Below are 26902 nucleotides of genomic sequence, written 5' to 3' on the forward strand. Positions count from 1 at the left end.
ATAGTCACCTCAACAGCGGCGTCCCATGCTTCTCTTCCTCCCTCGCTGTTTCCCAGGGCTATTTGTGCATGGGAGATGGACAATTGGATAATAGCTGCTATCCATCCATGTCTTGAATTAAACGTTGAGAGATCTTTCATGACTTGGCCAGCTTGATTCCAAAGCATCAAAGCACCGACAAAATCGCAGCGTTCGTGCTGGATGCGTGCTGAGAGAATGAGACGTCTCATTTTGAGGACTTGGTCATTTAGATCATCCAGCTCTGGTGGTTCCACGGTGATGAGCTCTTCGAGAATCGAGGTAGCATCGTTAAACTGACCAAGACCAATATAGGCTTCTGCCATGGCCATGGACAACCGTCGAAAAGGCCGGCCTTTTTTGACAGACATGGTTTCAATCTCTACGTTTATGATCTGAAGAGCTTTATCATACTCGTGCAACTCGCAGTGGATCTCTGCCAATCTCGTAACGATGAGCAGTTTTGTGTTGTGTCGTATGGGCATGGTAGAATTCAACCACAAGTGTTGTTCCAAAGAAGCCCTAGTTGTTTTGAAATCTCCAATTGAATGGAAGAACTTGGCTGCAACGCCCTGCAATCTCCTCGTCACCTCAATCTCAAACGTGGAAAGCGGATGGATTCCCTTCCAATTATATATCGTCGCTGCGACATCCGAGTCATACCGATGAATTTTGTTTTCGATGCTTGAAATATGCAATCTTCCTCTGAGAGCGTTATCGGATCTCGTATTCGCCTCATACTGCTCCGACGATAGAAACTCGTTGATGATTGCGTTTGAGTTCTCAAAGTTGCCATCTTTACCGGATATTATGCTGTCGAAGAGAGTGACGGATGCTTGATAGTAAAAGGGCATGTTCTTGCGTAGGAGGGTCTTTGCGCGTTGTATGGCGGCCAGACGCATACTAAAAAGGTCTCGTTCGCAAAAGTAGAGCAGGGCTTCGATGACACATGTTCGCAGTGATGTAGGGATTCTTTTTTGGCAGGTCAATTTGTCGAGGAGAGCCCAGATTGCTTTCTTGGTGGGAAGTGGCCTGCGGTTTGTTAGCTATATTCGAAGTGGGTTGATGGATAGATGTACCAATTGACTTTTCCTTCGTAGCAAGGAGGACAAGCGAAGCATAATAGTCGAAGAGCTGTTGTTTCCCAATCTTCTATCGTTTGTGGTGATAGACGATTTGCAATCTCGTCGCGTGCTTGAGGATGAAGGGACAGGGTTACTGCACCATCTTCCAAGGTTTGTTGAGTTACCTCGGGCCTTTGTGCAATTTGCAACAAGACGCTATCGTTGGATAGCACATTAACCAGGTCCGAGCTGAAGCCAAAGTCGAGTGCACTTATACTCTGTATCTCTCCTTCCTCTGTCCAACGTCGCATTGGCGTTTTGACACTTTGCAACAGGTCGACCGGAACTTCGGTGCCTCCTAGTGTGTGAAGTAGAAGAAGACCTTGTTCGGATGGTAGAAAGCAGTCTCCATATTCGGAGAGGAGGTTACGAAAGGATAGCGTGAGTGTGGAGTCTGTCGCTTGTTAGTTAAGTCCCGAACACTAGAGAAACCATGTACCGTTGAGCTGCTCTGTGATTAGACGCTGTACGAACAAGGTCAAATCGGGAGCCTCGGACCCAACATTCTTCAGATGTTCGAATGCTTCTGCATCATCCATATTCAAGTACCTCTCATATCTATTCATGTTAGCATGTGTTTGACCGTACTTGTCCTAATACTCACGTTGACGCGGGCACTTCCAAAGGAAGCCAAAGAATTGATCCAACTCCCCCAAGTTTCCTGGCAATTTTGATATACTTGCTCCCGGCATATCTCAGCTCGGATAATGTCCTCCCCTTGGCAACAGCAGCAACATCCTCAGCGATCCAAGCATCATCGTTAATCTTTGATCTCAAAAATATCGTCATACATGCAACCCGTCTCCTCAGCTCCTGAAGTGACGAATCATCATTTGACGCCCAAAAGGCCTTTGTGTCATTCTGAAGAGTTTCGTGCAGTTTCCTAACCCTGTCAAAAGTGATGGACTGCAGCGACAGAATCTTGGCCGTGCGCTGGTTACTCGGAATAACCTGGTACCGAACCTCCTTGGAGAGGGATTTATTCTTGGCGAGGATGGAACGGATCGCTTCGAGATGCTTGTTCAGGCTGGAAGCGAGACGCGCGGTGGAGGACGGGTCAAAGTTATCAATCAGTTGATCAAGATGCTTGCAGAAACACGCCATTCCGGCTAGCAAGATCAAGATAAAGCGAGATAATCTTGGCTGATAATCGCGGGTTTTTGTTTTTTTCACAGTGAGAAAGGGGATTCTCAAGTGTTTAACCCTTTTTGATGTGGACCGTAGCGTCTCACTGTGAGAAGAGCTGCATGGATATGGCTCCGAATCTCGGGGACTAACTTGTTTGAGAAGGAGAGGGAAGAAACCGACTGGCTGAGCAAGCTGAATTATTGGAGCAGATTCTTATCAGATCATGGTTAGCAAGTCTTTTTGCTAGCAGCTTGTGTCTTGTTTGGCAGATTGATAACTTGACATCAGCTTTCAGAGAAAATCAAAGCCACGAAAGATACACAGTAACTATTAAATAGATATATTGTCTCTTTTATGTTCTCCAAGTATGATCTTCCTGCTATTGTGTACCTTCTTAACATCTTCCCTCTAACAACCCCCGTACCCTTTAACAACTCATCTCAACTCTCCTGACATGTTCGCACCAAGTGGGGATACCAATCAATCTAGCGGGTCTGGACTCGGACTTGCCAAACCTTGTTAAAATTCTGGAAACGATTCCACCCGATTTGATCTGATAAAGAACCGTCATCGTCATCTGATAATCTTTCTCTCGTCTCATCCTTCATCTCAATTACTTTCTCTTCACAAGATGGACGCTTCAAAGGAAGTCCAGGACATAGCCCATGTCTCGCCGGCGTCTGACCAATCAGACAACGACAATGAGGACCATGGCAAGAAGCCAGTACCCCTGAGTATGAAGATACTTTCTGTCGTCATCGTCAGTATGATTGGCTTCGGTGGGCATTGGAGTAGTGGTGTCACAGGTGCTTTGAAGAGTACCTTGAAAAAGGCAAGTCGACGCGTCTGAAGCAATTGGACCTTGTCTAACCTGTTCCAGGAGCTTCACATCTCAAACACCCAATTTGCTGTCCTCGACACGAGTGAGAACTTTATCAAGACTGCTCTCATTCTGGTTAGTGGTGTTCTGACAGATCGCTACGGTGGAGCCAGTATGTACCTCAACTACCATCATGTCAACTCAGCACTAACACATCTCAGGCACTATGCTCTGGGGCAACGCCGTCTTCAGTCTAGGAGCAATCCTCATCGCAGCGGCCACAACAGTCCGAAGCTACAAGTTCATGATTGGAGGTGCCGTCATCCAAGCTTTTGGCGATGTCGCAACCCAAGTCGCTCAGTACAAGATTTTTTCGTCGTGGTTCCCTCCCTCATCCGGCTTCGCATCAACACTCGCTTTCGAACTCGGTATCGGCAAGATCGGTTCATTTGTAGGAAAAGCCACAGCCAACGTGATAGCCGAGAACCTCGGTGATTTCAGCTGGGCTTACTGGATGGCTGTCTTTATGAACTTGTTCACCAACGTCGCGACCTTGTTCTTCTGGTGGTTCACACGCTGGTGTGAAAAGAGATACGCAGGTACCAGAGATCCTGCTACAGGAGAGAAGTTGACAGAGAACAACAAGAAGTTTGAGATTGGCAAGATGTTGAGGCTACCTTGGTCATTCTGGATGGTTTGCTTGTTTTCACTCTTCCAAACCTCTACAGCTAGTATCTTTGCATCCAACAGCACGGAACTGGCTCAGCAGCGTTTCAAAATCTCAGCTGTCAAGGCAGGCTGGTACTCATCCATGTCACAATACTTGGGCTTCTTCTTTGTGCCCTTGATCGGCATCTTTGTCGACATGTACGGACAGCGACTGACGCTTATGCTTGTGTGCGGATGTGGAATGCTTCTGTCCATGTGTCTTGCGGCCTGGGGACCTACAGTACCTGGAACAGCGGCGAGTTTCGGTATCTTTGCCGTCGCTACATCATTTGGACCTACGGTTATTATCGACAGCATCCGAACGAGCATGTGGTATCAGGAAGTCTTTGGATCAGGCTACGCGATCAAGATTGCGATCAACAACAGCATGACCATCATTGTGGGTGTGGTCGCGGGTGTTATTCAAGACCGCGATGATAACAGCTACAAGAATGTCACGATTCTTTACGCGACACTGGCTGTTGGATCTGTGGTGGTGGCATTGATCATCCTAGCATTGGGTTTCGCTAGTGATGTTATGGGACATCTGCAGTGGAGTCGCAGCAAGAGAGTTGCGAATGGGCATGTCATCAATGCCAAGAGGGAAGAGTCTGAGAAGGAGGGACAAAGTGAATGGAGTCGCAAGTTGGGGCTTGTCAACTTTGGAGCTGTTGTTGTGCTCATTCTTGGTGCTTGGGCAGCATACTTTTGGGGTCTGGCTACCAAGAATACGTATTGATGATGATAAAAAGGAGATTTGGGTTGATAGTTATTGAGTCGAATAATGAAAGATTAATGCGTTATGCAAATCTATGCAAGGTTGTGCAGTTTGGTTATGCTTGGATATGTCAAATGGTATCACTCACCAAGACAACACCAACCTTGCTCGTACCAACAGAATAATCAGACTCCGATTGGCCAATTGATCAGTAGTCGGAGTACCCTAATTGGGACACAACAAGAGTCTCCAAATCACCGAAATCAGTTCCATAAAATCCTTTCATCATCAGACCGGGGGAGTTGATTGCTATATATAATGGAAACAAGACCCTGACACCGTTCTTCTCTCCGTTTGGTCTGCTCACATGACCGGCTCAAGCACGGCATCTCTATTTGGCATGTCCGCTTGGCATCCCGACTCGACTCTAACGGTTTGTCCCCAGCTCCAATGCAACGATCTATAAATACAATTTGTTGATAGCATAACAAATAAACAACAAGTCACAAAATACATCATCATCATCCTTGTTCTCGGTCTTTTTATTTGCGCGCTCCGTCGATTAACCGCTTCCGTAAACCGGGAGAGACATCAATATGGCCTGATGATAACCGCTGCGATGTTACCCTGAACATGCATGGATCCTGGCTTGGTTGGGGCGATACCTGTTTCGAGAAGGATTTGGTCTGAGGGCTGCTAAGGTTAAATCTGAGCTTATTTAAAGATTTGTTGGGTATGAGGTACGGGCATGGAGTAGATGAGACAAGATGCATGTTTGTTGGAGGCGGTCAAAACATGTTTCTTGCATTGTCCGTTAGATATCCGGAGATCTTGATGGTAAGCAGTAAGGTTGATGATATTTATAGGCCGGAATTACTAAAACGAAACTCAATTGTCTCGACAGTATCAATATCATCATGGGAACCTATGTTAGTTGCCCATAACTCACATCAGCCAACATCACACATCTCAACGTGATACCAAATTACCGTCATCCTCCCAATCTCTTGTTCTCTCTTCCCCTCAAACAAGTGGGGATCGTTACCCCTTGGAAACATTAGGTTGGGGTTCCCCCACGCTCTCGCTACCACCTGAATCATGAATTTCCACAGCCAAGACTCCAACTTTTTCCCACCATCCCCAGTTCGTTAACTCTACATCCATCGTTGACCGCAGAGTCGGCAAAACAATCCTTTTCCAAGCCTTCTAGACTGTCAGAATCCCCGCATTTCAAGCCTGCCAAGAGAGGCATTTTGTTACAAATCACAACATTACATTGTACATAAACGCTACCCACTTTGCACGTAAACCCTTACGGCTTCCCCGAGTTGTCTGCATGTACATGCCAATAATGGCCAGGTTCTGATTGGAGACGAGTGATGAGGGGGTTGGCTTACCTGAACCTCCCCCCCAGAGATTTGGGGTCTTGGCTTGTTTCTTGGTCGGCAGTTGAATTGGTCGCCGATGGATGTATTCTGTAGACAACACGAGTGAGACAGAGACAAAATCGCTCGCCAAGAGAGACAAGCCTTGTTATGGGCCAAGGCGCGTCAACAGAATCTGGGGGATTGGCATAGCTAAAAGGCTTAGCCTGGGGAACAAAACTGAATGAATCTAGAGACTGATATTGAGATACAGACGTGGAATAAAGAATAGACAACTTCATGTCACCATTTAGCTAATACGAAAATATTACTTTCTCATTAGTCAACTACCCCAATCACCCCAATCATGTTCCCTAAAAAACAACGCATTTGCCTTCTTCTCCGCTGCAAATGCCACACTCTTGTCCCATCTTACCTCCCAGCATTCCCCCACAATATAAGCCATGACCATATGTCTTGGCCTTTTCCCCCGTCTTCTCGCTTTTCTTCTTCCTCCTCATCTTGGCTCTCTCTCACAATTCGCCTACTTCGCTTGGCTATTGTTTTTCCCTTTACGCAGGGCCAAGACGTCCGGCACCTTCTCTTCCAGGACATGATGCCCCATCCTGCAACATGCGAGTAAGGGTTCCCCGCAGTCTTGAGGCAATACTACCATTCTCTCACAGTGGAGTTTTCGTCATGGTTTTGTTCTCATCAAGAACAAGGAGGTGAGGAGGAGGAGTGGAGAGGTATAAAGACGGAGGGTATCGACGTTGAGATTCGGACGCCAGACAGATTCCTCTTTCTGTCCCTCTCCCCTCTTACTCTCTTCTTTTCGCATCTCTCGTGACAAACGCTGCAGTCATGTCAGACCCCAAGCCGCAAGCCCACGAGGGCGAGGACACCAAGGACATTGGAGGTCCTCTGGAAACCACACCTTCCTACGGTCAGGAAAAGCCAGAGATAACTCCAAACCTGTCCAATGTCGCAGCTCTCGGCCTTCCCAACGCCGCTGAGCTCGAGAAGAAGATTGTCCGCAAGCTCGACATGTTCATGCTTCCCCAGCTTTGGATTCTCTACATGTTCAACTATCTCAACCGCACCAACATCGCCCAGGCCAGACTCAACACCTTCAATCAGGATCTCAACCTCAAGGATGGTGATTACCAGACTGCTGTTGCGATTCTTACTGTCGGATACATGCTTGCTCAGCTGCCTTCCAACATGTTGATCACCCGTGTTCGACCTTCCATCTACCTCCCTGTCGCTGCCTTCATCTGGTCTGCTATTTCTGCCATGACAGTGCTCTGTACGAGCGCTGGTGGACTCTGGGCTGTGCAGTTTGTTCTCGGTATCGTCGAGGCGCCTTTGTTCCCTGGTGTAAGTTTATAGTTCCAACATTTTACATTCATCATCTAACTAACTTCTCCCAGGCCGTCTTCCTCATGTCCTGCTGGTACACCCGTCGCGAGTTCGCCCTCCGTGTCGCCCTTCTATACTCTGGTCTCGTCCTCGCTCAGGCCTTTTCTGGTCTCATCGCAGCTGGTGTCTTTAGCGGTCTCGATGGCCCCATGGGTCTTGCAGGCTGGAAGTGGCTTTTCATCCTGGAAGGTGCCTTGAGTGGATTCTTCGCCATCACGGCTTACTTTGTTCTGCCCAACTACCCTGAATCTCCCACCGGTGGCGCTATGCGATACATGACTGAGGACATGCGCAAGGTTGCTGCTGCCCGTATTCTCGATGACCGAGTTGAGATTCACGAGAAGTCAACTGTCTGGGTTGGACTCAAGCTTGCTGTCATCGATATCAAGCTCTACATGTTCCTCTTCATGAACATCTTTATCACCTCTTCCTATGGATTCAACAACTTCTTTCCCACTATTGTTCGAGGACTTGGTATGTCTACTATTTTTCTGAAAAGTGACAATCCTTCTAACAGTTTACAGGCTTCGGTAACAGTGTTACATCTCTACTCATGACTGCTCCTCCCTACATTTTCGGTACCCTGTGCACCTTTTACGTATCATGGGACTCGGATCGTCGCCAGGAACGAGGACTTCACATTGTGATTCCCCTCTCGTGCTCCGTCGCCGGTTTCATCGTGACCGTCGCGACCGGAAACGCAGCCGTCCGCTACGCCATGACATTCCTCTACGCAGCTGGTTGCTTCTCTGCCAACACGCTACAGTACACCTGGGCTGTCTCTACCATGAGTCAGACACCTGAGAAGCGAGCTGCCGCCGGTGCCATTGTCAACATCTTTGGACACTTGGGTAATGTCATCTCACCTTACTTCTTCCCCGACAAGGATCAGCCTCGCTACACCATGGCCATGATTCTTCAGATTGTGTTTGCCAGTCTCGGTATCACACTTGCTACCATCATCAAGTGGTTCCTTACCAAGAAGAACAAGAAGATTAGGTCTGAGGCCGACCGTCTGGGCGTTGACTTCAACCCTTTCACTACTTAAAGGTGTGAATTGAATGAAATGATCTGGGTTACGGATTACGGAATGGTTTTTAAGAAAGCTGGTTATAGATAGTATAATGAATAGATGATAAAGTATGGCAATAACATACTTCCACAAATAACGGCCCTACATCAAATTACCTGTGATTATTTTAATTGGGATAAGAATATGATGTGCATACTGCAGCATTATCTGCCCCAGTCACGTCACTACCAACGCGTCCACTCTAGGTTACATCACAATGTGTAAAATATCATGTTAGACACCAGAAGCAAAAAACTAGAAAAAATAAGTACGATTATGGTAAACCACCAAAAGTTAAATCAGCTATGTCAATCGACCACGCCAGGAGTCGAACCTGGAATCTCTAGAGGGATCAGTTGCTGAGGACCGAAATCTAGCGCCTTAGCCATTAGGCCACGCGGCCTGATCTTATTGGATACAAGGAGGTCCAGTTTTGAAGATCATCTACTAAACAAATTGAGCAGTAGTCTCACCCTAGACTCTACACGACATAACTTGTTGGTCAACATCTTCCTCATTCGTATTCCTATCTATCTTAGTACATTGAGATGCAATAGGTAAATGTGTGTTGTCTAGAAACTTGGGAGAGTGCGTTCAGTATGACCTTGACAGCAATCCAAACTATGACTATGCTGTAACAACTTCATGGCTGAAGATTAAACACCATCAGAGTTGTTTTGATATCTTGACAAGCTACCCAAACAAAATAATCCTCTCAACATCCTTTTCCTGGCCACTAGATCCTAGATTCTAATAACTGTCACTTCTTTCAATCCGAAACCAAAGAGCATCAACCAATGGTTCAATTGACCACCTGTTTGTATTCTATCATACCAAACCATTGAGTCAGCAGCCCCCTTATGGTACGAGACGAGATATATCTTGAAACTGTCCAGCAGCTGTCTGTGAGGGTTACTGTACAAAGATACAAAATAGAGTATCGTACTACACTGGATGCTTTTCGCTTGGACTGGTTGTCCACTCCAAATCATACGCTGGAGCCTAGGAGCAGACTTTTCATCGGATCGGTAGCCGAAAATCAGACATTGTCCCACTGTACTCTGTATGAGATGTCACTTTATTTAGTGCTCGCCTATGGTCTTAATTAAACTATGCAGTCTTAGCAACAGACAACCAACACCCAAAAGCTAACAACCAACAATATGTTACGTGAAATAAGGGTCCTGATGGCACTAGACAGGGGTTTAGTCGGGAATACCTTCATTGAGCCGACTTGGCATCTCTAGCGCACGCAAAAGACCTCTCTTTTGGAGTCTTGGACTCTTACTCATGCCATTCTTTCACGATCGCATTTGACCGAGGGTAATCAACTACTCCATTATATCTTAACCGATGACTCGTCGGCCGCCGGGTAAAAAAAATCATTACTTCCGGCGCCCCGTTCGTTCCCACCCAGCTAGACTGCCTGTAGAGTACATATGAGAATGGACGTTATTCTTTTTGAGTCCATCGTACTTATCTAAGTTTACCGTTGCAGTCATCCATCTGTTAAGCAGATAAATTACTATCAAAATGTTGTTCAATCTCGTTCTAGCGTTGAGCCTGTCGAGTGCCACAGCCTCGACTATTCCCGATATAAGAAAGCTTGACGACAGCACTATCACCAACACAGCCTGCAACAAAGCATTGGAAGCCGAGATTCACTGTGACAAATTTCTCTCTGGAATAATGACAGAAGATCCCGAGTGGACAAAGGAAAAAGTCAAGCTCGCTGACTCTGTTTGCACCGACACCTGCTACAATTCCCTCCAAAGCTGGTATGATACAGTTACCGATGCATGCGACAACGGCGAGGACAATTTCCTCGTACTAGACAAAGTATCGCATACAGGGTACGGTGGTGAGATGTGGCGGGCCTTCAATGAGACGTGTGTCAAGGACCCCAATACAGGCCGATACTGCCAAGGTAAGCAAGGGATTACTGAACTCGTTCCATGATACATTACTGACTTAATCACAAGAAATCATCGAAGGTTTCTCAGAAATAGAAGACGACGAGAAGAGGCCCTACGAAGAGCTCTGTCATCCTTGCTATGGTAAAGTTATCACTGCAATGACCGGGAGTCGGTCTTGGATGGTCGGTTCTAACCCTGCCACCGACTACTGGGATGACCAACTTGAGCTTGTGCATAAGATATGCGGAGATTCAGGCTCATCCAAGTCCAAACCCTTTTTGATTGGGACAGAAATATCCAAGGATGAACATAGCCCGGGTTCTAGTCACGGAGCCATCAGTACACCTGTCTCCGATGTGAGCACTGCATCGCTCCAGCGCACCTCTTCAACAGCAACCACATCTCTTGAGACTGGCTTGTCGGAGACTGAATCTGCGGGAAGCAATGATGCTGGGTTACTTGGAGTTGAGACTTTGGGCGGATACAAGTATTCGTTTTTGGCATTGGGGGTTGGTATGTTTATTCTCTGAGCTCAACACCCTGATATGATTATGCATTCCCATGAGAGGTATCACGACTAGGCGCCTTCGACCAATTAATTTATAATATCTACGTATTACCAGTGGCTCTGCAGATGATCTCTACATTACACAGTTATATATCTTGGAAAAAGCTCCTTTATGTGGCCATGGTCTAAAAACCGATTTCATCTCAGTCGTGATATATGTAGTCCGCCGGTTCAAATAAGTTGATGTTGTGTTATTCCAGAAATTTATCAATGTGGCTCGTCTATGGCTGTAAAGCTTGTTCTTACAATCTACCAATCAATCGCTAAAACATATCGTGCTCGAGATAACGGAGTCGAGTTGCCTGAAGCCACGTGTCTTCCAACAAAGTTCAGGGACACGGGCTAGTAAGATCTTCCATAGAATTCGACTCCGCTCTATTAGCGATGGGCTAAGCCAGATCGCACTCGCACAAACTTCGTAGCAAAGCCTAGGAAGGTTCTGTTGCAGTGCACAACTGGATGCCGATGTCGCAATTCTGTTCTACACATTCGGTCATTCTTTCAACCACCGATTCCGCGCGTCATCATTCCAATGATAACAAAGGCAAGCGTTGCGAGAGCCTCGGGTAAAAACACGCATGACAGAGTCATCAGAAAACTGCTGCCTCTTGGATGCAATCCGTACACCATTCTCGTCCTGGCCAGAATTGTAAAGATGATACGAACACCAGCGCAGACTACACCAAGCACTGACGCAGTAATGAGCTTGAGAAAAGTTAGTTTTGGTGTCGTAGGGGGGTTCAGCTGGGACCGACCTTTTGAGTAGGCTCTCCAAAACCGCCATGGGCCTTCATGCTCATGATCGCTTGTGCAAAAGCTGCTAGCCATGCTACTCCCCAGCATCCGCAAGCGATGTAGGCTTGCATTCTACCACTTAGTACGCTGATATTCATGGCCATCAAGGCTGCGCCAACAAGTACAAGGAAGTGGACCACACCGACCTTGATCTTTGCAGCCATGTCAAGGGATTCCAGATGGTGGTTACTGCGGTCAAAATGTCAGTGATTCTAGCTTCAAAGTAGATTGTCATACGTACGCTTCCCACCAAATACCGCAGGAGGCTAGGAGGAGCACACCGGCGCAGTTGGTGAGAACAGTCATGCCATAACGAGTCCCAGTCAGCACCATGGCACCGCCGGCAGCGTGCATCACACACAGGAGTGTGACAAGTCCCCAACCAAGATATCCTGGCTTGCCATGACGTTTAGCGATGAGAATACTCGGGATGAGTAGTATTCCGTAAAATATGGGTTCTGCGATTAGGTAGGTTCGCATCGACGACATTTGGTCAAAGGCGCGATGTTGGTGGGCAATCTTGTTTCATTTTGTGTTTTGTGTCGAGACTTTTCTAGGTTCTTTTTCTTTTCTTTTTTTCTAATAAAGGTACGACATAGAGTTTGTTGAAATAAGAATCCCCACACATAATTGCAGAGGTCGAATTCTGATATGTCTTTTGACATGATAGTAGGTTGTAGCTGTGAGCTTATTTCCCATGTGATGTGACTTATCTTGGTGTTTAAGAAAACAAAGTCTTGTCTTTCCAACAAATGTGGGACTGATGATATTCTGAAACATGTCTGGGATCGGAGACTTGGTTTCTATTTATCTGAAACACCACATTTGAACATCAAGTTTAGGGTAATATATCATTCAAATCAACACCGACTTAATGAAGACGAGAACATTCTTTAGATTCTTTCCATAGTCTTCACTATAGTCATAAAATATTCGAGAAAAAAAAAAAAGAGTGCAAAAGTACTTATTTGATAAGTCAATAAACAGTCCAGTGTCAAACAAAACCATCCGTCTAGCTCATCATGGTGTCTCAATTGACATGATAATCAACACTGCTTAGACAAACCACCATGTGAATAATCAAACCTCAAGGGCACTGTTCCATATTGAAATTCCTCAATGCTAAATATGCATCGATAAGAGTATCTTCAATTTCATGCCTCAGTCAATCTTCCAGGATCAACCCGGGCATTGTCGGAACATCTCGCCTCATGACGAGAAAAATTAACATGCTCAGTGGACATTGTATTACGAAAACCATCAATCCATGCATTGATGTGCAAGTTGTTACTATACAGGTGTCTCCAATATGCTGTCATGATAGAAGGCCGCTCGCCGCACCGCATATAAATCTGCGGCCCGCAACACGCCGCAGCGGCGACTTGCAACTCCCGCCTTGCATATCACAGTGTATAATGTGGGCTATCATGCCATCAGATCCCGAACATGCCGCTTTATGCCATCATGGCCCATAAGCGGCTACCTAGGCCTTGACTAAGATTCTGTAATTGCCGGTAGATCTAATCCAGCAAAACTCATGATGCTGATCTGCCATTGGTTCAGATCGCGACCTGTATACAACCCTGTGAGTGCACAGGTGCTACCATACGTGCATGTTCTATGCAATTCGTGATCAATCATGCTCTGTTGTGTACTGATCATGAATCTTGATGGAGATATCGGAACCTTTCGGCGTCTCGGATTGTTGCGTTGATATTAATTCGATAGTCAGTGCTTTATACCAGATTCTCGAATTTGAAATCTTGTATAAATATCTAGCTCTGTCACGACCAAATAATCTACATCACTCTCATCATCACACAGAAACACTACAACCACAATCAAACACCTTCAACCAACATCTCTTTATCAACTTTCAACATGGCTATCACCAAGTACAAGGCTGCCGCTGTCACCTCCGAACCTGGAGTGAGTACATCACCATCGAGACACCAATGCATTGACTGACAGTATCCAGTGGTTCGATCTCGAGGGCGGTGTTCGCAAGACCATTGACTTCATCAACGAAGCTGGTCAAGCTGGATGCAAGTTTGTTGCCTTTCCTGAAGTTTGTAAGTCTTCTCTCAATTCCCGATTACCTTTTGGATGACTTACTGACATCACAGGGATTCCTGGATATCCCTACTGGATGTGGAAGGTCACCTACCTCCAGTCCCTCCCTATGCTCAAGAGATACCGTGAGAACTCCATGGCTGTCGACTCGGAAGAGATGCGCCGCATCCGACGCGCTGCTCGCGATAACCAGATCTTTGTCTCTCTGGGATTCTCTGAGATTGACCACGCCACTCTCTACTTGTCCCAGGTTCTGATCGGTCCTGACGGTGCTGTCATCAACCACCGCCGCAAGATCAAGCCCACTCACGTCGAGAAGCTCGTCTACGGTGATGGAGCTGGCGACACTTTCATGTCTGTCAGTGAGACTGAGATTGGCCGTGTTGGTCAGCTCAACTGCTGGGAGAACATGAACCCCTTCCTCAAGTCTCTCAACGTCTCTGCTGGTGAGCAGGTTCACGTCGCCGCATGGCCTGTCTACCCTGGCAAGGAGCGCCAGGTTTACCCCGACCCAGCCACCAACTATGCTGACCCAGCCTCTGACTTGGTCACTCCTGAGTATGCCATTGAGACCGGTACCTGGACTCTTGCTCCTTTCCAGCGACTTTCAGTTGAGGGTCTGAAGATCAACACTCCCGAAGGTGTTGAGCCCGAGACCGACCCCTCTGTTTACAACGGCCATGCCCGTATTTACCGACCCGACGGCAGCCTCGTTGTCAAGCCTGAGAAGGACTTTGATGGTCTTCTCTTTGTTGATATTGATCTCAACGAGTGCCATCTCACTAAGGTCCTCGCTGACTTTGCAGGCCACTACATGCGCCCTGATCTCATCCGCCTTTTGGTCGACACCCGCCGCAAGGAGCTCATCACCGAGGCCGATCCTAATGGCTCCATTGCTACTTACAGCACTCGCCAGAGACTTGGACTGGATAAGCCTCTCGAGAAGAAGGAGGGCGAGGACACTCCTGATGTGCTTTAGACAGCAAGACGCGAATTTGGTTCACCACTCGCTTGAATGATGTCTCTCATTATGGATGGAAATTTGTAAGATAGGAAAATTGTGTATAGGAATTGAAACGTCTCAAGAACAATAAGATTAAGCGTTCATCTTCTTGCCTTGTGACATAAAATATTTTTGAAACTTACGATAGAATAAAAATCAATGTTGTTGCTAATTGTCCTGAGATCTTTGAATGATTTGGAATGGGGTAAATCGGGATGTGGGGGTCACCAGGGCCGCTGTGGACCCGGTACCTCCAATTTTCCGATGATCTATGAAAATGTACATAAAGATGTTCGTTTATAAAGAAACACAGTCTCGACCAAATGCGATTATCAATTGACTTGAAATAAGAGGTCGAATCTCTGTTTCTAAAATGACTCTCATTACTACTCCCGGAGCGCCTTTGCTCGCTGGTGTCTTCCTCTTTGTCATCATAAGTTACACCCTGGTCACATCACTCTCCTCACCTCTACGTCGCGTGCCCGGACCTTGGTACACTCATTTCACACACTTTGTTCTCAAATTCCACATTGTTACCGGCAACAGGATACACTATGTTCATTCACTTCACCAAAGATACGGTCCTATCGTCCGCCTCACCCCTTGGGAGGTATCTGTCAGTGACGCGGAAGCTGTTTCTGCAGTGCACAAGATTGGTGCAGGATTCCTCAAGTCAGCTTGGTATGATGGCATAACACCTGGTCGTGAGCCTGGAATCTTTGCTATGCGGGATCCCCATCAGCATTCAGCTCGCCGAAGACTGTTTGCTCGCGCTTTCAGCAACGGTTCCTTGCTTACCAACTGGGAGCCAGAGATCAGACAAAAGACTAGCCTTGCTGTTCAGAAGATTAAGCAGGATGCTCTCGGAGCTGGTGCAGATGTGTTCAAATGGTGGACACTCATGGCTACAGATGTTATTGCGCACTTGTCTTTCGGAGAGTCATTCCATATGCTAGAACAGGGCAAGGTAAGTAAATACTAGCGGCCTATGGGGACTGTTCACTAACGACACTAGCAAACACGCTACATCGATTCAATTCAGCTAGCCATGATCAACAGTGGCATCAGAACTGAGCTCTCTTGGATCTATCCTTTTCTGAAATTTATTCCTTCTCAAGGTCTGAAGACGCTCTTGAATGCCGATAATGTTGTTTACGATCATGGTACCGTGGCAGTCAGGAACATGCAAAGTGCCGGCGACGGACTGAGCAGGGCCAATCTGTTCAGTCAGATGGTAGCTGAAGCTGATGGCCAAGAAAAGACAACACTCACAGCGTCGAGTGTGCAGGCAGAAGCAGGCAACCTTATTATTGCGGGATCGGATACGACAGCTGTCACTTTGACATATCTTGTATGGGCTGTCCTCAAGCACCCTCAGCTGCAAGCCCGGCTAGAGGAAGAAGTTGGCTCGTTAAGTGATGAGTTGACTTTTGACGAACTCAAGAATGCGCCACTCTTGAACAGCATCATCGAAGAGACTCTTAGATTATATGGCGCAGCACCTGGTGCACTGCCGCGTGTTGTGCCTGGCAAGGGTGCTACCCTTGTTGGTCAATATCTTCCAGGAGGTACCGTTGTCAGCACACAAGCATATACATTCCATCGTGACGAGAACATCTGGCCTGATGCGCTAAGGTATGACCTCCATAATACAACAAATCCACGTACTGATAGTGACCAGATTTGATGGATATCGATTTATGGACAAGTCCAAGATGACAGCTTCTCAGAAAGCTGCGCTGTCCCCTTTCGGAGCTGGCTCTAGAATCTGTATCGGAATGCACTTGGCTTATATGGAATTGAGACTCGGAGCTGCACTGTTCTTCCGAGAATGTCGTGGAGTCAAGATTGGTGTGGAAATGACTGACGAGATGATGGAGATGGAAAACCACTTCTTGATTGCACCCAAAACTCATAAATGTATAGTTAAGCTATAGGCTATATGTCAATCCGAGTTAAGATTTAGAAGTTCGATCTCTTCGATAATCCATGACTAAAGGTGCCTGTCCCAAGACCATGGATCTAACTATTCTTGACCAGATCACTTCGAAGTACTTGAATATTGGCATGTTCCCCAATCCTCTCAAGCATCTTGCCGTTGTTTGCGAATAGCAAATCCATCAACCCAACCATGGCTTCGTTTATAGCTTTCTCAACTCCTCTCCCATCCAAAGTACCAAATGTCTCATCAATAATTGACTGCGACTCAGGGGGAACACTGACCTTTTCCAACAATAAAGGCACATCTGTGAAAGCATAGTGCTGAGTCTTGAAGAACTTCAACTCCATCTTAGACGCGTCAATCTTGCTGTAGAATTCATCCCACTCTGGACCATTGTCCCTGTCAACGCCCACGAGGATAAAGGGCTTGTACTTGAACCCCTGGTGGTTAACAGATCCGTAAATTGGACCATCGAGGTTAAGACCACCGAGGACGCGATTGTCGCGTTGGACAGTGACAGCTGCAGTCGACCCACCAAAAGAGTGTCCGTATACTGCGACCTTGTCTGGGTTGAAGGAACCAGGGAAATGGGCGAAAAGGTTGTTCGTCAGGGTCTTGTTGGAAAGCTGTGACGTGACAAACGAGACATCTTTGGTGCGAGCCTAGATGCGTTAGCAGACTCGATAGCTAGCAATCAGGACCTTATACGCACCTCCAACATGATAAGCGCTGAAGTATTACCTGTTGTTGCATATGCAGCACTTCCATCGGGAAACTCAACAACTAGAGTCTCATACGTATGATCAACGGTCAAAATGATATACCCCATGCTGGCCAGCGACCTTGCCATCGCGCCATACACAAGTCTCGTTCCTTGAGCACCTGGCGAAAAGATAGCCACTTGAAATTCCTTTTTGGAACGATGACTCCTCTTCGGCTTTATGGTAGACAAGTCACAGAATTCCATGTTAAAACTTTCAATAGTACCATTTGGGATTCCGAGAGTCGCGCCCAGATCACCAAAGACACCCGCTGTTAGGAGTGGCATATACGGTACAACTTGAGATTTGCATCGATGATGGGCTTCGACGGGTAGGTATACCGATACCATGATGCGGCGTTTGGTGTTGGGCTCTGGTGCAAAGTGGTCGATGCGACTTGGGTCTACAAGCTCCAAGTTCTTGACAGCGACATGGTACGGGCCTGGTGGTGAGGGAACAAGCAGTGCCTGCGTCGCTTTGAAGAGTGCAAAAAGACTAACAAGTTTCATTTTTAGTGTGGTAATTGTTGCTGAGCATGGTTTTACTTGAACATGACCAGAGATTCCGGCGAAGGTCTTTCAATTTATACATCATGAGGACAGCCTCTGATCTCAGTGTTGCCAGAGAATGATAGTTAAAATCAGATGCCAAGTAAAAGACCGAGTTGACATTTAAAGAGTGACGCAATTGACAGTTTTGCTCGGAAAACTCTGAGTAGGCAGCCACTGTGCTGACCATCATTTCTGTCTAGGTAGCTCATTATTGCTCGGTCTTTCACGTATCTCACGTTCTATGGAAGGATCTACCGTAAGCAATAAGTCAGTGTCAGACGCGTAATTTGGCTGTGGTGGCTGTTGTTGGACCTGAGTTGATCTTGAAAATCAAAGACCGAGCGACATATGTCAACCAGTAAGATCTGTGATAAAGACCGAGAATAAGTACGAAAATCCTCGGTCTTTGTTGGTCTCTAGGTAGCTTGGTGGGGTAAAATGATATCAGTCCGCTTTAACCATCCATGCACATTCATGGTTTATCTATAGTGAGCAAACTGAACTTCCATTGCACGATGGATGAGAAAGTCCTCCTCTCATCTCTGGTAGCTAAGAATTGTGTTGGTGATATTTGTGATAGGAGCCAACCGGCCCTGGATGAAACAGAGATCTACAAGCTGGATGAGAGAGTGACCTTGTGATTGGCCCTGTAACCGCTGCCAACAATGATGCTTGCCTATGCAGATAAGAAGAACTATCGTAATAACGAGAGGAAATGAGTTGATAAAGTAAAAGGTATGCCGCGAAGTCTAATGGTAAGTCACTGCGTTGTTTGTTGTACGTATTGGTTGTCCGCCCATCCCAATTTCGCATCCTTTGACCCTGGATAAAGCCAATCCAAACGAATACAATTACGAAGCCAAAGCATATTGCAATACCCTAATCGTCGAATTGTTTCATCATGCTGCCGAAACTCACTTTCTTATTCGTCTTTGTCACTCAGGCTGTATCTCAACAAGTCAGAATATTCAATAAAATCCCTCAGGATGTAAATCAATGCGTCAAACCATGTCTTTTTCGGCCCAACAACGCAAACACCGACGTCGGCGGTGTGCTGGACTGCGGTACACCGTATAAGCAAGATTGTTACTGCGCAACCAATAAAGACAAAGCGAAACTCGTCAGTGAGCACATCGACACTTGCGCCCAGGCAAGCTGCTCAGCAGGAGTCGAGTCGCAAGATGCGTCGTCTATGAGATCATATTATGCCTCTTATTGTATGGAAAATGGATACACAGCGGATGTGATGACAGAGTGGTACACGGGTACTGTCATTGCGGAGGCTACAAAAACATATGACAATGTATGGGGATGGTCTTCAGCGACGAGTACTGGCAGAAGAAGCGAATTATTTGATGACGATGAGCGGGAGTCTATTGTTGAAAAGGATCGGAAAGAAGACGGCGGCGCAAAAGTGAGGGCTGTTGATTTGCTTCTCCTTGGAGTTCCTCTGGCTGTAACTCTGTTTCAATTGGTTTAGTCGTAAAAAGACGGCGCTTACCTCTTATGGAAGACCTTTTACAAGCGACTGCAAATCATGAGACTGCGCTGTTACCAATTGTTGTAAAATAAGTTTCAATGCCGCGTTGTCCGGTCTAAGCCACAACAGGCGACGTATGTACCTCGCACAGACAAGTACAGACATTTTCCATCTCGTAATAAATCCTTCAAAGTTTAGATTTGCATTCGTCAGCTTACTATAACTGCGTTGGCTAGAAGATATGGAAAACTAGACCAAGTATCAATTATGACTACCATAGTAGATACAATTTTACCAACAACTCAACTACTACCAACAGTCTGTTGTATCGCAAAGTGAAGAACAATGAACACAAGCTACAAGTCTTTACGACGGCAATATCACTTAAGCGAGCTAGTTGTTAGTACCCAGTTGATTCTGACAGGCATGGAGGTTCCATGTTAGTCCTATCCTAGGCTAGGAATCTTCTTTACGGCGATCCAGAACCTTTCCCCTGCAGTCGGCAATTGCCCAATGAGGTATAAAACAATAATTCCGATCTTTTGGGACCCATTAGATGACAAAGATGACCCGCGACGACTGGTTGAGTCGTATCATGACCATAATTCAGTGCCGAAAGAGTTGCACCACAGGGCTTTGGACTTGTAGTTGACCCACCTTTCCCTTGTTAACTTCAGCCCTTTGTAAAGATATCCCCTATTGTGGCTCATCAAACGAAAGCTTGATTTTTGATATACATTCCGGAGACTGCGATGTTTCTGATGATAGTTTCCTACTTTCCGAGTTTTCATTTGTCTTCTCCTCTGGAGTCATTTTCTCTTAGCCTTTGGGAGGAAAGGAAAAATGGGTGTCCTGCAGAGCTCTAGGCGTTGTTTGTCGATCGGCGTTATATTCTGCTTTAGCACCTTAATTTTATGTTCCTACTTTCTCTTTAAACCATACCCCCAACCTGTTCAGCAGCCACAACAGTAAGATTTTTCAAACCTTTGTTCTCTCTACTTTGACTGACATCGTTATCTTAAACAGGACTCAGCCCCAGCCCCCCGTTCCCAAAATAATAGATGCCTTTAAGCCGAACTGTCACAAGAAGATCAACCACACAGTTGCAGAAGATGCAGCACTTCCTTCATTACTTGCAGAACTATGGAAACCTTTGATACATCCCCTCGAAGAACGGGTATTTGTCACGGATAAAGGAGAGCGTTTCGAAATACCAGAGAATCAGATGCGATGGAAGAAGCCACTTGGCAAAAGGGTTGTCCTCATCGACACGGATACACGTCTCAGTGCAAATAACGAAAACACCATGTTGAACAAATGCCCTTTATACTATCCAACGCTTCCTGGTAGAACAGCAGGTCATCTGAATCACTACCTATATGGTATGGTGACAAAAACCTGTGATACAATAGTTTGCTGACCTTGGCTCTTCACAGCTATGATACACGGATACGATTATCGACTGGTCCGAGCAGCCAATTACCCTGACCGCCATGGTACCTGGATCAAGCCAGCTGTCGCCAAAGAAGCCCTCAAGGAATACGATATCGTCGTCTCCCTCGACTCCGACGCAGTCTTCACCCACCTCGACTTGCCTCTGGAATGGCTCATGAATCTTTGGGGCTTTACCAAGGAATCACTAGTCGCCATGGCCTACGACCTTGACTGGAAAGCGGACTACGACTCCCATGGGAACCTGATTCTTAACACCGGCTTCGTTATCTCCCAAGCGAGTCAACGGACACAAGACATGTACAAGAGATGGGAAGACTGCCCACGAAGTATCTCCGGCTGTGAACACTGGAATTTCAATTGGGCACACGAGCAGAGCGCATTCTCCTACTACATCCGCTATGAATTCAACAGGACGAACGAGATCGTGAACATTCCTTGCAACCATGCTAATGGCAATGAGTATGCGGCCGACGGGCAGTGTGAGTGTCAGGGGGTATTTGTCAGCCATAATTGGCACACCAAGGAAAAGGTACCTGAGTTGTTGAGTCGAAGCATCATGACATCTTTGTCTCGTCGATTGCATGGCCAATTTCAGGCCAACACTAAAGAGTTGTATAAAGACATTTCGAACCAGACATATCCCATGAAGGGGATTCAGATCTAGACATAGAATAGAAGAGCTCAATGGCAACAACGAGATAGTAGACTTGATTATGATTGATTCGTACAAATGTGATTCTTTGACTTGATGCAAGTGATTGAGACGCGGTATATCAGATTGAGCTACGTACAGTAAGCTATGTCCTCCACCAATACGTATGTTCTACAATCCTGGGGACAAAAGGGCATGTTCTGAAGCCAAAAGCTCTATCGAGATAAATCTTTTAACTCGTGAGAATCCAGTGTCAGTAATAAAAGAAATCAATGCAATATGATAGAGTGCAAAAACAAAAAAGAAAGAAAAAAGGAAAAAAGAGACAGAAAAAGGCATTAGGTAAACAACCAAGATGCCACATAGAGGTTGAGAAAGCCGAGCCAAATCTGAACAGCGACCAACATTGAAACAATTGCCGCATGGCTAGTTGTGAGACACTACAAAAGGGCCACATCTGGTTTCCCACAGCTGTCTTGCTTCGCTCGCAATTGCATGACCAACATCACCGCTACCACACATGGAGTTTGTAATGACCCAAGCATGCGCTGCCATAGCTGCCCGTGGCGAATTGTCTAGACCGGCACGCGCCGTAGTATCGGTTGTAATCAGGTTGTAGTCAGTAACTTTGTTCGTCACATCCTGGAACAAAGCAGCCCAATTGTTCTTATCTTTCGGCTCTGAATTATACCAGACTTGATACAAGTCCTGGCCGAAGTATGAGTAGAGATCGGTTGCAGTTTGAGGACAATCCAAATCATCCAGCACAGGACCTAAACTGAATGCCCACATTCCCTCTGTAAATGCAGTGAGGACTTCTTTGCCGTATGGGTCAATGTCGGCGATGTCTTGGTTGTTGTTCTTTGTGAATGTGCCTTCGGGGAACTTTGCTAGGAGACGCATGATGGGCCTCCAAGCTGCAGCCATGGCGCGTGCATCTTTGGTACCGGTTCGATATGCCTCACGAGCACCCAGCGCCTTTTGTATAAGGGATTCGATATCCTTCCAGTCTTGGACGTCAAGAGAAGCTTCCATTGCAAAGATTGATAGTGAGATTCGGGATGATGAGATGAAAATCAATGGAATGGAAATCAAGGCTGATTGTGTTCTGTCGTCCTTATTAAATGAAGTGTTAGCCGTAAGCAGATGAGTCAGGTGCACAAGATACGCAGTTGGGGTAGCACAACGTTGCCCAATGGAGCCTCGAATGCTACCAAACCTATATATTACTGCATATGATGAGGTTCTCCGTCCTGATGAGTCGCAGTAGACCATGATGGGTCTTGCTGATGGGGTAAAATAATAAGCACAAGTGTCCTGCAGCAACCAATGGATTGACTCCACGGGGAAGATGTAACTTCGCTTCTATCAAAATGCAGCCACTATTTTCAGCTTTACATTGAGCCAATACAAACCCCGTCTTCCTCGAACGAGTTGGTCAGCCCGGCCCAGCCGAGCCTTTTTGTCTCGGCCAAGTTGCTTTATTTTCCATTCGAAAACCTGATATGGATCGCGAGGCATGTATATCGCTGTTGTCAAGTATTCTGCCAAACGTCTTTAGTTAAAATCTCCATCTAGTCAGACACACGGTTAGGAACCCATCTGAAGAAAATAGTGAGTTCAAAGTGCCACTCACCAAATCGTGCGAATTCAAGAATGAATCGGTCAAGTGTGGTAGTGTTCTTGTGATGACAGAGTGGCAGTGTGGGAATAGCACTACTTAGGTGTTTGTTAAAATTAGTTGTCGTATGGGATACCAGTATTCGGTCTCATGTTTTATCAATTTGTTCCATCAAGATCAAGATAAGGACAATCCTTAGGTTGTTCATAAAATGTGCCTCCCAATTCCTTTATCATCTGGTACCGCTCCACCATTGTGAAGGCGTTGTTGATCCTTCCCAAGCCTTTGTCGTTCGATTCATCTTCTGTTGCTTGAATAGCCCAGACACCGCCGTCATCAGGCCACCCAAAGTATAACTGAGGTGGCTTGGTGCTACCCATAGTAACATGGTGCTCGTGAGAGGGGCTGTGATATCTTCTTGTTCCCAACTGTCGCATTCTTGCACATTGAGCTTCCTCCTCGTCGATATCTTCTGATTTATTCCTTGCCTTGAAGCGGTCAAGACCGAGGAAGTCGAGCTCTACTAGAGAGCAGAGGCGGGAATAGTAACCACCCTTTGTTGGCCATCCTGTCACAATGGCTCCAGTACGACTGGTAAATTGAGTGCGCGGGAAAAATATATCACCGAAATCACCTAGAAACCCGTCGTCATAATAGTATTCACCCAGGGGTTCATGACAAACTGTTCCAGGGTTGTCCGGATCATCTTTGTTTGATTGATAGGCGCTGAACAATATGCCCATAATTAGAGATATTAACGAGACAACCACGATTCGACATGTCAACATTGTGGTGTTGGTGGAAATAACAATTGGTGATATGCAGTTATTTTTAAGCTGATGCATAGACTTGCTGCCTAGTAGGTAAGATTAGGCAACACTTGTATAATTGAGGGGAGTTAGATGTTCCGGTTCCGTATTCGACAAGGATAATCAGCTCGACGATAGTCTCAATTGAAAGATTTAATTATGATTTAATCATTATATCATTAATATCTGTGTTGGATGAAGGGGATGTGGGCTGCTGAGCAGGTCTGGCAGTGATTTTGTATTGTGCGAGATTAAGGTTGCGTTCATGCCCTACTTTCTATGACTCCCGATACAGGGCAACCTCTTTTTTTCTTTTAACGTTGTACGAACCATCAAATATCATCAATATACTTGCATGTTTACAGTAGTCCTATGTTACGTCATACTAAAGGTCCTAGGCAGCCATGACTACATGAGTCCTACATGTCTCACTTACTGTTTCAACCCTTCAACAACATCATTCCCAAACAATATCGAATTATTCGCCATGCCGGAAGCTTCAACTATCCCAAAGTTCGTTGTCGATCTTTCTTTGCCACCAGAAGTCCGTTACAACCATATCGTTCCTCAATTCCAGCAGTCTATCGACTCATGTAACCTACGTTCGCTCTATTCGATCTTACTCATGGATCTGGCAGGTGGATCCATTGGAAATCGCCTTGCCAGTTTATCACGATATATTCTACGTGGCGTCCATTCCAAGGAAGAGACGGCTGAGCTGAGAGGCCTTTCAAAGGCCATGAATATGCCCATGCACATTCTTGTTGCCTTCAACGTTCTGCTAGATCTTTTGCTGGGATGCACAAGCGGGGGAGTTCGTACTTTCGATACGCCAATTTCAAAAGGGAAAACTCGAATGCTACATTTTCGTACCCTCGATTGGGGAATGGAAGGGCTACGGCACATCATCGTCGAGCTCGACTTTGTTCGTCATGCTGGGGGACCTGTTGTCGCAACGACCATAACTTATCTTGGTTATGTTGGGGTACTGACAGGTGTCAGAAGAGGGCTGAGTATGAGCCTCAATTTTCGACCCTGCCATGCAAGTGATACTATCCTGCAAAGGTTGTCGTTTAGATGGAATCAAGCCATGGTGGTTCTTGGCCATAGACAATCTATATCAAGCGCCTTGAGAAATATCCTATTGGATGAATCTGCAGAAGCAGATGTCAAGACAGAATCTACCAGAGACTCTACGGATACAGCAGAACAAGGTGTCTCGGATGAATACGTTCAAAAGGTCCTGGAACGACTATCAACCTCTGAATCAAGCGCGGCATACCTCATCCTCTGCCAGCCAGAACGTGTATTCCTAGTAGAAAAGGACAACAAAACAGCCACCATAAGCGAATCGGACACGTTTCTGACTGTTTGTAATCATGACGTGAAACATGAAGATGACCCCTCGCTTCTTCGCCAGGCTGCCGCCGAGCTGGAAGAGGCAGACGATGCACTCGGTATGGCGGAGCTAGTCAGTCTATCTGTGGATAGAAAGAAGCACCTTGAAGGATTATGGAGGGAGGGAACTTCTTCATGTCAACGGAGGTACAAGCACCAAAGAGACGTTGTCACTCACCGGGATGTGATAAAGTTTCTGGAGGATGATGAGATCAGGAATGAGGAAACACACTACGCAGTCATAATGAATCCAAAGGACGGAAAGGTCATCTGGAGAAAGAAATATGAGGCGGGGGAGTCAAGCGAGGAATGAGTTGAAGTTGACCGGTGGTTTGTAACTGGTGTTGCATCGATGACCTGGGTATCAGTGACAGCAAAAGGCTGCATCATCGGCACTCATCTATGTTACAACAGCACTACCTATTAGTTCAAATCAAATAGTTGATAGCCTTTGAATGAATAAATAGCCTATATAATATTTTTAAGGCTGCTTTGACACGCTCTACTACGCGGTCGTCTGTGTTTGTGTCAACATATAGCCATTTGGAAGCGGAAGTGCTACAGTTGAGGTGTTGTCTCATTCTGTATTTTGCAGAGGTAATGCAACGCTGCTCATGATAAAATCAACATGCAGGGCCGTTTCTTGTGTGGTGTAGGGTGCATTCAACCCTGTCATATTTACCCCTCTGCACTATTCAACAAGGCGCAACGCCACCACAACTCCTCCGGACAGATGGAAGCTATAGTCAGGTTCATCCCCATGGGATTGAAGAAGACTAATTATCATTTCCATGGGTAAAAGGCTAGTTGAATAATGGAATGACATGTCAAAACTCCGAAAGACAAAACCAACCACGATTACTTCTGCAGGCACTCACGGACACTTACGGACATTCATATCCGGCCACAATCAGATCAAAACAATCTATCAACATCACATCACGTGAAAACTAAAAGCCTAGAAATTTATTCCCAATGAGTAGTAGTTGTTCCAGTCTTGGTATCTTCGTCGCAATTATGGGAGTAGTTCACGCGCTTGATTGTTGGTCAAGACAGTCTCATCCTCAGCGCTATGAAATAGCCAAATGAGTGGCAAACCCGTTTCGGCAGCACTATCAGTGGTATCATAAATTTAAATAATTTACATCGCGTAGGAGCAGCAGGCAGTTCTAGACTCGGGTGGTTTGCTGCAGCATAATGATCGATGTCGACAAAAGAGACTATTTAATAGCCTCCTGGCGATCCCCCTCTCGGTGTGACACACCTTCCCACCCTGGTTCCTGTGTTCCTGACCTTGTCGGCATCATTGTGCCGAGTGATGATCCAATGGCTGGGCATGGAATTGATTAGATCTGCTGAGTATATCCATGACTCAGCGCGGGGATACGCATCATGTCCTCAAGGGTCCCGTGCAACGTTGGCTGAACGCCTCCAAGCTAGGTCACCGGAATACCAACCGATAGGGCTCTGAGACACGGTAATGTTTGCTGCAAAGGTGGCATGG

The 26902-nt window shown here is 46.2% G+C and overlaps 13 protein-coding genes and 1 non-coding gene across 14 annotated transcripts; 8 read left to right on the forward strand and 6 right to left on the reverse strand.

Annotated features, from left to right (window-relative positions):
* Positions 1-1508: 1508 nt before the first annotated feature.
* Positions 1509-2246, reverse strand: FGSG_05800 (uncharacterized protein; the record flags this gene model as incomplete). The annotated part of the gene is made up of 3 exons (XM_011326090.1): positions 1509-1536; positions 1617-1700; positions 1747-2246. 3 exons carry the CDS (start codon positions 2244-2246, stop codon positions 1509-1511), a joined length of 612 nt encoding a protein of 203 aa, XP_011324392.1.
* A 655-nt stretch (positions 2247-2901) lies between these two features.
* On the forward strand, positions 2902-4537 carry FGSG_05801 (uncharacterized protein; the record flags this gene model as incomplete). Its single annotated transcript, XM_011326091.1, has 3 exons — positions 2902-3030; positions 3151-3262; positions 3312-4537. 3 exons carry the CDS (start codon positions 2902-2904, stop codon positions 4535-4537), a joined length of 1467 nt encoding a protein of 488 aa, XP_011324393.1.
* Positions 4538-6744: 2207 nt separating this feature from the next.
* Positions 6745-8350, forward strand: FGSG_05802 (uncharacterized protein; the record flags this gene model as incomplete). Its single annotated transcript, XM_011326092.1, has 3 exons — positions 6745-7260; positions 7314-7776; positions 7827-8350. 3 exons carry the CDS (start codon positions 6745-6747, stop codon positions 8348-8350), a joined length of 1503 nt encoding a protein of 500 aa, XP_011324394.1.
* Positions 8351-8687: 337 nt separating this feature from the next.
* FGSG_20646 lies at positions 8688-8777 on the reverse strand. Its single transcript has one exon. It is a non-coding gene; the product is annotated as a tRNA-Arg (tRNA).
* Positions 8778-9907: 1130 nt separating this feature from the next.
* On the forward strand, positions 9908-10987 carry FGSG_05803 (uncharacterized protein; the record flags this gene model as incomplete). Its single annotated transcript, XM_011326093.1, has 3 exons — positions 9908-10301; positions 10357-10803; positions 10914-10987. 3 exons carry the CDS (start codon positions 9908-9910, stop codon positions 10985-10987), a joined length of 915 nt encoding a protein of 304 aa, XP_011324395.1.
* Positions 10988-11598: 611 nt separating this feature from the next.
* Positions 11599-11959, reverse strand: FGSG_05804 (uncharacterized protein; the record flags this gene model as incomplete). The annotated part of the gene is made up of 2 exons (XM_011326094.1): positions 11599-11842; positions 11895-11959. The coding sequence occupies 2 exons, from the start codon at positions 11957-11959 to the stop codon at positions 11599-11601; spliced, it is 309 nt and encodes a 102-aa protein (XP_011324396.1).
* A 1575-nt stretch (positions 11960-13534) lies between these two features.
* Positions 13535-14705, forward strand: FGSG_05805 (cyanide hydratase; the record flags this gene model as incomplete). Its single annotated transcript, XM_011326095.1, has 3 exons — positions 13535-13582; positions 13632-13725; positions 13780-14705. 3 exons carry the CDS (start codon positions 13535-13537, stop codon positions 14703-14705), a joined length of 1068 nt encoding a protein of 355 aa, XP_011324397.1.
* Positions 14706-15102: 397 nt separating this feature from the next.
* On the forward strand, positions 15103-16666 carry FGSG_05806 (uncharacterized protein; the record flags this gene model as incomplete). The annotated part of the gene is made up of 3 exons (XM_011326096.1): positions 15103-15696; positions 15745-16364; positions 16411-16666. The coding sequence occupies 3 exons, from the start codon at positions 15103-15105 to the stop codon at positions 16664-16666; spliced, it is 1470 nt and encodes a 489-aa protein (XP_011324398.1).
* An 85-nt stretch (positions 16667-16751) lies between these two features.
* On the reverse strand, positions 16752-17941 carry FGSG_05807 (uncharacterized protein; the record flags this gene model as incomplete). The annotated part of the gene is made up of 2 exons (XM_011326097.1): positions 16752-17333; positions 17384-17941. 2 exons carry the CDS (start codon positions 17939-17941, stop codon positions 16752-16754), a joined length of 1140 nt encoding a protein of 379 aa, XP_011324399.1.
* Positions 17942-18884: 943 nt separating this feature from the next.
* FGSG_05808 (uncharacterized protein) lies at positions 18885-19550 on the forward strand (the record flags this gene model as incomplete). Its single annotated transcript, XM_011326098.1, has 2 exons — positions 18885-19397; positions 19497-19550. The coding sequence occupies 2 exons, from the start codon at positions 18885-18887 to the stop codon at positions 19548-19550; spliced, it is 567 nt and encodes a 188-aa protein (XP_011324400.1).
* A 756-nt stretch (positions 19551-20306) lies between these two features.
* Positions 20307-21582, forward strand: FGSG_05809 (uncharacterized protein; the record flags this gene model as incomplete). The annotated part of the gene is made up of 3 exons (XM_011326099.1): positions 20307-20431; positions 20490-20845; positions 20900-21582. The coding sequence occupies 3 exons, from the start codon at positions 20307-20309 to the stop codon at positions 21580-21582; spliced, it is 1164 nt and encodes a 387-aa protein (XP_011324401.1).
* Positions 21583-21996: 414 nt separating this feature from the next.
* On the reverse strand, positions 21997-22845 carry FGSG_12815 (uncharacterized protein; the record flags this gene model as incomplete). Its single annotated transcript, XM_011326100.1, has 1 exon — positions 21997-22845. The coding sequence occupies one exon, from the start codon at positions 22843-22845 to the stop codon at positions 21997-21999; it is 849 nt and encodes a 282-aa protein (XP_011324402.1).
* A 504-nt stretch (positions 22846-23349) lies between these two features.
* On the reverse strand, positions 23350-23979 carry FGSG_12816 (uncharacterized protein; the record flags this gene model as incomplete). The annotated part of the gene is made up of 1 exon (XM_011326101.1): positions 23350-23979. One exon carries the CDS (start codon positions 23977-23979, stop codon positions 23350-23352), a length of 630 nt encoding a protein of 209 aa, XP_011324403.1.
* Positions 23980-24487: 508 nt separating this feature from the next.
* Positions 24488-25711, forward strand: FGSG_05811 (uncharacterized protein; the record flags this gene model as incomplete). The annotated part of the gene is made up of 1 exon (XM_011326102.1): positions 24488-25711. The coding sequence occupies one exon, from the start codon at positions 24488-24490 to the stop codon at positions 25709-25711; it is 1224 nt and encodes a 407-aa protein (XP_011324404.1).
* Positions 25712-26902: the final 1191 nt, after the last annotated feature.

Source organism: Fusarium graminearum, chromosome 3 (genome assembly GCF_000240135.3).
Source record: "Fusarium graminearum PH-1 chromosome 3, whole genome shotgun sequence".
Classification (NCBI taxonomy): domain Eukaryota; kingdom Fungi; phylum Ascomycota; class Sordariomycetes; order Hypocreales; family Nectriaceae; genus Fusarium; species Fusarium graminearum.